Source organism: Bufo bufo, chromosome 6, assembly GCF_905171765.1.
Source record: "Bufo bufo chromosome 6, aBufBuf1.1, whole genome shotgun sequence".
Taxonomy (NCBI): Eukaryota; Metazoa; Chordata; class Amphibia; order Anura; family Bufonidae; genus Bufo; species Bufo bufo.
The window spans coordinates 189306592-189314633 of record NC_053394.1 but is presented as its reverse complement, the minus strand read 5'-3'; the positions used below and the strand labels follow the sequence as shown (position 1 = coordinate 189314633).

Below are 8042 nucleotides of genomic sequence, written 5' to 3'. Positions count from 1 at the left end.
GGTGCGGCTGAAGTTGTGGACTGCCAATCAGGGTTTGCCAGCACATCAGGGACTCTACGGGCCTGTCAACTGCCCTTCTGGTGCTCGCCACTTCACCATGTTGTACGGCAGTGCTGGTACTAGGTCCAGGGAGGGCTGCGCTGCTGGTGTATGCCTCACCACGTAATCCGACAGCGACAGCCCCACTCTGCTGCCCTTGAAGCGGATCCTGCGCAACCTGTGGTCTAGCAACAAGGGGCCGGGTACGCCTGGTGCTATCAGGGACCTCAACCTCCTCGTCCGAACTTTGGGTCAGACTGCCACTGCTTTCTACAGGTTCATATTCTGACCCGCTAGATTCGTCAGATGAGGGTTCCCATTCCTCATCCGACTGGGTCAGAAGCCTGTAGGCCTCTTCAGAAGAATACCCCGTTTGACATTTGGACTACTAAATTTAGGGGTATTCCCTGAGACTACCCAAGAAAAAAAGCAAGCCTGTCTTACAAATGGGAGGCTAGCGAAGTACCGGAGGCCGCTGCGATTGATAAAAAATATCAAAACTGATTTTTTTTATCGCCGCAACGCTTGTAAAGTGATTGTGCAGTGATAAAAAAAAAATTATATTTTTGTCACTGCAGCGGGGCGGGCGTGGGTGAAAGCACGTGTGGGCGACCGATCAGGCAAACACTGCGTTTTGGGTGGAGGGCGAGCTAAGGTGACACTAATACTATTATAGATTTGACTGTGATCAGTTTTGATCACTTACAGATACTATAAAAGTACAAATGCTGATTAGCGATACGCTAATCAGCGAATAAGTGACTGCGGTGCGGTGGGCGCTAACCGATCGCTAACTACGTAACCAAGGGGCCTAAACTATCCTAAACCTAACAGTCAATACTAGTGAAATACTAGTGACAGTTTACACTGATCACTTTTTTCCCTTTCACTAGTGATTGACAGGGGTGATCAAGGGGTTAATTGGGGTGATGGGGGGTGATCTGGGGGCTAAGTGTGCTGTTTGGTGTACTCACTGTGATGTCTGCTCCTCTGCTGGAACCAACCGACCAAAAGGACCAGCAGAGGAGCACAGAAGCCATTTAACACCTTAGATTTATAAATACACTGCTCAAAAAAATTAAGGGAACACTTAAACAACACAATGTAACTCCAAGTCAATCACACTTCTGTGAAATCAAACTGTCCACTTAGGAAGCAACACTGAGTGACAATCAATTTCACATGCTGTTGTGCAAATGGGATAGACAACAGGTGGAAATTATAGGCAATTAGCAAGACACCCCAAATAAAGGAGTGGTTCTGCAGGTGGTGACCACAGATCACTTCTCAGTTCCTATGCTTCCTGGCTGATGTTTTGGTCACTTTTGAATGCTGGCGGTGCTTTCACTCTAGTGGTAGCATGAGACGGAGTCTACAACCCACACATGTGGCTCAGGTAGTGCAGCTTATCCAGGATGGCACATCAATGCGAGCTGTGGCAAGAAGGTTTGTTGTGTCTGTCAGCGTAGTGTCCAGAGCATGGAGGCGCTACCAGGAGACAGGCCAGTACATCAGGAGACGTGGAGGAGGCTGTAGGAGGGCAACAACCCAGCAGCAGGACCGCTACCTCCGCCTTTGTGCAAGGAGGAACAGGAGGAGCACTGCCAGAGCCCTTCAAAATGACCTCCAGCAAACCACAAATGTGCATGTGTCTGCTCAAACGGTCAGAAACAGACTCCATGAGGGTGATATGAGGGCCCGACGTCCACAGGTGGGGGTTGTGCTTACAGCCCAACACCGTGCAGGACGTTTGGCATTTTCCAGAGAACACCAATATTGGCAAATTCGCCACTGGCGCCCTGTGCTCTTCACAGATTAAAGCAGGTTCACACTGAGCACATGTGACAGTCTTGAGACGCCATGGAGAACGTTCTGCTGCCTGCAACATCCTCCAGCATGACCGGTTTGGCATTGGGTCAGTAATGGTGTGGGGTGGCATTTCTTTGGAGGGCCGCACAGCCCTCCATGTGCTTGCCAGAGGTAGCCTGACTGCCATTAGGTACCGAGATGAGATCCTCAGACCCCTTGTGAGACCATATGCTGGTGCGGTTGGCCCTGGGTTCCTCCTAATGCAAGACAATGCTAGACCTCATGTGGCTGGAGTGTGTCAGCAGTTCCTGCAAGATGAAGGCATTGATGCTATGGACTGGCCCGCCCGTTCCCCAGACCTGAATCCAATTGAGCACATCTGGGACATCATGTCTCGCTCTATCCACCAACGTCACGTTGCACCACAGACTGTCCAGGAGTTGGCAGATGCTTTAGTCCAGGTCTGGGAAGAGATCCCTCAGGAGACCGTCCGCCACCTCATCAGGAGCATGCACAATGAGCCTCATTTTGACTTGTTTTAAGGACATTACATCAAAGTTGGATCAGCCTGTAGTGTGTTTTTCCACTTTAATTTTGAGGGTGACTCCAAATCCAGACCTCCATGGGTTGAAAAATTTGATTTCCATTTTTTTATTTTTGGGTGATTTTGTTGTCAGCACATTCAACTATGTAAAGAACAAAGTATTTCAGAAGAATATTTAATTAATTCAGATCTAGGATGTTATTTTTGTGTTCCCTTTATTTTTTTGAGCAGTGTATAAGGTGTTAGATGGCTTGTGATTCGATTTTTTAAAAATCATCAACCTGCCAGCCACTATCATTGGCTGGCAGGTTGATGGCGAAATACTCCTTTAACTTTTGCCGGCCCGCGATGCGCATGACTCTGCCTGCAGCTGCCGCCTCCGGAACGCGATCCTCCGTTAGGCGGTCCGGAGGCGGTTAATTCTTGTGGAACACCTAAAGGGTTAACGACGTTTGTAAAATCAGTTTTGAATACCTTGAGGGGTGTAGTTTCTAGAATGGGGTTATTTTTGGGTGGTTTCTATTATGTAAGCCTTGCAAAGTGACTTCAGACCTGAACTGGTCCCTAAAAATTGGGTTTTTGAAAATTTCAGAAAAATTGCAAGATTTGCTTCTAAACTTCTAAGCCTTGTAACATCCCAAAAAATTAAATATCATTCCCAAAATGATCCAAACATGAAGTAGACATATGGGGAATGTAAAGTAATAACTATTTTTGGAGGTATTACTATGTATTATAGAAGTAGAGAAATTGAAACTTGGAAATTTGCAATTTTTACAAATTTTGGGTAAATTTGGTATTTGTTTTATAAATAAAAATGAATTTTTTAGACTTTATTTTACCAGTGTCATGAAGTACAATATGTGACGAAAAAACAATCTCAGAATGGCCTGGATAAGTCAAAGCGTTTTAAAGTTATCAGCACTTAAAGTGACACTGGTCAGATTTGCAAAAAATGGCCAAGTCCTTAAGGTGAAATAGGGCTGAGTCCTTAAGGGGTTAAGTCACAGCCAGATATGACATACATGTACGTCATGGGTCCTTATGGGATTAAAGGGTTTCTGCAGGCCATACATATTGATAACCTATCCTCAGGATCAATATCTGATCGGCAGGGGTCTGACACCTAGGACTCCTGACAATCAGCTTCCTCTTCATTACACTGTGCATCAGGGCCGTCTTTGCCGCAGGGCAAAAGGGGCAGCTGCCCCGGGCCCAGTTGCTCCTGGGGGCCCGACGCCCGACTCCGATATTCACTATGCAGCAGAGCAGCAGACACTCTTCAGAACAAGTTACAACTGCGCTGCGCTGCTTAGTTAGCAAGCACGTCGACGCCCCGCCGTCACGTGGTAAAAGGGGTGTGTGATGTGACTCACCGCAGCCTGGTGAGTAGAGTGGCGCCACGGCGGAGCAGCCAGCAGCAGGGAATAAGTCTCTGCCTCCGGTCCGGAGCTAAAGGGATTGGGTGGTGAGTCACGGCCTCACGTGACCAGACCAGGCACCAGTGACTCACTCACCTTACCTACAGGCCAGACCAGACCTGCCACTGCCGCGCCAGGAGGGGAGGACTCGGTAGGTAAAGGCTTTAAAGCAAAAAGCACGCATATATATTGACTTAATTCTACATTAGAAATTTAGACCGGTCAGGCTGATCACCAAATTAATAATTAACCACCCCAGATCCATTCATAAATTAGTGGGGGATTATAGAGACGGACGGCCCCAGGAGACATAAGGGGTTGGGTTCTGTCTGCTGCTGAACTGGCCTGGGGGCTGGGGCCACCACCGGCCACATTTACTAATCTTTGCTGAGGGGGGCCCTCATGGTGTCATTTTCACTAAGGAATATAGTTTAACCATTTATGTGAAAAAGAGAAAAAAAGAGGTCACTAAGTCAGCTCCAATCAGATATCTGCACATAGACCAAGACTCTGGGTCTATGTACAGAGCAGATATCTGATTGGAGCTGACTTAGTGACCTCTTTTTTTCTCTTTTGCACATAAACGGTTAAACTATATTCATGAGGGCCCCCCTGAGCAAAGGGTGACACCAGCCATAGCAACGCCACTGCCTCTATCTGTAAGTCGCTGGAGTGCGCGGCAGGCTCGCTTTTCTGAAGGAAGTGGAACTGTGAACTGTCTGAACGGCTGTACAGTCAGTAGTGGCAGGTGACACATGTGGCAAGAATAATGTGTCTGCTGGCCTGCAGCCTGGTAAAGACCTGTGTCATGTCATGTGTAATGTGCATCCCAATTATGCCATACATACGTGTGCAGATATTGGTCCTGTACTCCTGTGAGGCTGCAAGGCAGGGGTGTGGTCTGGACCACTCCTGAGACTGCATGTGCTTAGGCCTCATGCACACGGCCGTTGTTTGGGTCCGCATCCGTTGCTCCGTTACGTGGCCCCGCCAAAAAAATAGAATGTCCTATTCTTGTCAGTTTTGCGGACAAGAATAGGCATGTCTACAATGGGACGCCCGTTCCGTTACGCAAATTGCAGAAGGCACACGGGCGGCTTCCGTTTTTTACGGGTTTGCGGACCGCAAAAAACGGCACAGTCGTGTGCATGAGGCCTTACAGTCCCTAAATAAATAATACTGCAGTAGTAGTTCACTACTCTACCAGGTGTGTGGATTTTTTTTTTTGTGTGTGTTGTGGTAGAGGGCATGATTGCATGCTAGGGTGTGGGAAGGCGGGATCCAGGGGGCCCAAGTAAATTCTTGCCCAGGGTCCAATCAATATTAAAGACGGCCCTGCTGTGCATCATCTCTTATGGAGTGGTGGCATAGTGTACTTGTAACTACACTGCACTACTGAGACATTGGGCAGTGTAATGAACAGGAAGCAGCGCTACCTCTTCAAACAGCTGATTGACAGGAGTGTTGGGTCCTCACAGAGTACATATTGATGACCTATGTGTGCCATGCGGATCCATGCAACCGTGCCGCAAAAAATAATAACAAATATTCGTTTTGCAGACAAGAATAGGCATTTCTACAAAGAGGTTTTTCTTGCAGATCTGCGGGCCGCAATATGGATGCAGTTGTGTGCATGAGGCTTGCAGGTCCTACTGAGGATGGGATGAAATGAAGTCACAGTGAAAGAGTAAGACCTGACCAATAGATGATAGGAAATACACAGCCTTTCTGTAGTAAGGACTATTTCCTATCACTAGTAAATGTCGGTCGAGGGTATGAGTTCTGCCAAACTACTAGGAGCTGTCTAATGAAATACTACTGCTGGGCACCTGGTGGGAAAGAGCTGCCCTACAGCGGGAGATTTCCCATCACTGGCAGTGAACGCAGTTTAGAAACGTCACAAGATCAGGTGACAGTCGAAGCCTCGATCCCAAATCCTCCAAGAAATGGCGGCGCCGCGACCCCTCGCCGTCCTACTAACCTGACTTCCTCCTAAGACTCCGCCTCTACCACGCACACCCATCCGTCCATGACGTGTCTTCTGGTTCCGGTGCACCGGTTCCGGCTCGTCCGCCTCGGTGTCTCCTGATGGCGGAGGTGCGTGCGGCTTCCACCGCTTCCGGTTCCGGTCTGGTATCACCGTCCTTGTCACCCCCGGCTCAGCCACACAGCGGACCGGGTCCTGGATCTGTTCCTCCGCTTCCCCCGGCCCCGCCGCCTCCTGGGTCCGGTCCGGTACCGCCCAAGGAAGGCTCCAGCAGCTCCTCAGGCTCCGCATCCGGTTCAGCTCGAGAAGGCTGGCTTTTCAAGTGGACCAACTACATTAAGGGTTACCAGCGGAGGTGGTTTGTTCTCAGCAATGGCCTCCTGTCATATTACCGGTAACTTCTAGCTTCATTTCTGTGCTGTCTCACCGCGGAAAATCTGCCCTTGTGTCATCTGTATTTTAGGGACACTGCTTAGCTGAAAATTCAAGGGGTTGTCCAGGTTAATCTCTGAACCCAAGCAACCCCTTTAATTTTCAGAGCATCTCCTACCAGTGATCAGTGAAAAATGGACCAAATACGGTTAACAGCCCCATACACGTCGATGAGCGCGTTAGTCCACATCATGGACCAAAGTAGTTCATGTCTCTGTGATTTTCTTTTTTCTTTCTTTGTAATGACGTTAGTGGAAAAACTGATGTTTGAACAAACAAATTAGAAGTCGATGGGTCTGCGTTCTTTGCACGGAGACCACGGTCAGCATACGGCCTTCTCACGTGCAGTCCACGTTTTCTACGGCCAGCAAATGTACTCATTGATCTGTGTTCACACGTCAGTGGTTTTCCATCACAGAGGCATGCACTACTTTGCTTCATGATATGGACCAAGCAAACCTATTGCAGTCTATGGGTCTGTGAAAATCCAGTGAACATGGGTGGCATTTGTGTTTTTTGGTGTTAAAAAGTTGCAAAACCCAGTTTTCACTAAGTGTAGTCGCAGCTGGTGTTTTCATGCCACCCCTCGGCATTTTCCCAAAAAGGAGAGTGGTGAGGATAGGGTGTAGGGCCATCTTTCACAACACAATTCGTCATCATTTCTGCCAGAAGCTGCTGTAAATGAAATGCCTCCTACGGTGGTGCAGACCCTATGAAGACCAACGTAGCACACCCAAGTCTTGATAAATTGGGGTCTATGTGCCATGTACTGCTCCCCGGGTACCTGACACTAGAGATTTGCTGCTTCACTGAATTTTACAAGAAAATTCGCTTTGTGACAAATTACTTTGTCACAAAGCGCATTTCTTTGTAAGTAGTGGGTTAAATGACAGAACGGCGTATGTGCCACTCCCTGTCATTGTACCACCTCAGGTGGCACGTTCATAGCTCATCGTGGCGTCTGACATTTAATATTACATACTTACCTCATACTTATTTTCATCATGGGCAGCACAAGATTTCGTGCTGGATCTTCAATCAAGATGGTGGTGGCCAGCTCTTTGAGCTCAAACGAAAATGAACAGAGTGGGTGATCAGAGTTCCAAATATCACCAAGCTCTGTATTCCAATATTGCTGGAACTCCTGTAGAAATAAATGGAGTGGCTGCATGCATCCCTGACTCTGAGAGGTTAATTGCTGCGGATCGCATGTTGAGGCTGGGTGCCGGGTCTGTGATACCGCCGCCGGCACTCTCTGCCTATACTTGAATTAATCTGTTAATTACATTTATTGGTGGCGCTGTGGCCACAGCCCCCCACCTCCTCCTCCCTGCAGACTCCCTCGTTCTCCACTGTGCTGCTGAGGAGAACATGGCGCATGCTGAGAGCAGCGCGTGCCATGTTCTCTAACTGATACTAGGCTGTGCAGCCTAGCATAGTGAAATAGTAAGACCTGGTATCGAATGAATCCAGGTCTAAAAGTATCGATTGGGTATCAATACTTTGATACCTGGTGCAACTCTAATAGCGGTTATACATAGTTGTCACTGGGGGAGTGCGCACAACTAAGCCCCTCCCACAGGTGAAAATGTGAAACTGAAGTTAGAAATGATGTTTCATGGAGGCTGAGAGATAAACTTCACTTTATCCAAGCCCCATTATCATTGGTGTCCTGTTAGTATCCTGCAGGGGTTGTCATCACTGTAACATTGTGCTGGTGTGGCCTTAAAGAGGCAGAATATAGCACTGCTCTCTTTAGGGTTGTTTCGATACCAAAATTTTGATACCATTTCGATACCATTTGATACCA

General features: G+C 48.0%; 1 protein-coding gene across 1 annotated transcript in view; it reads left to right on the top strand.

The window, feature by feature from the left end:
• Window positions 1-5901: 5901 nt before the first annotated feature.
• Window positions 5902-8042, top strand: part of LOC121003272 (oxysterol-binding protein 1-like) — a 362083-nt gene continuing 359942 nt past the window's right edge. Inside the window, 1 exon segment of the mRNA XM_040434977.1 lies at window positions 5902-6194. Within this exon segment, the coding sequence (XP_040290911.1) occupies window positions 5902-6194 (293 nt within the window).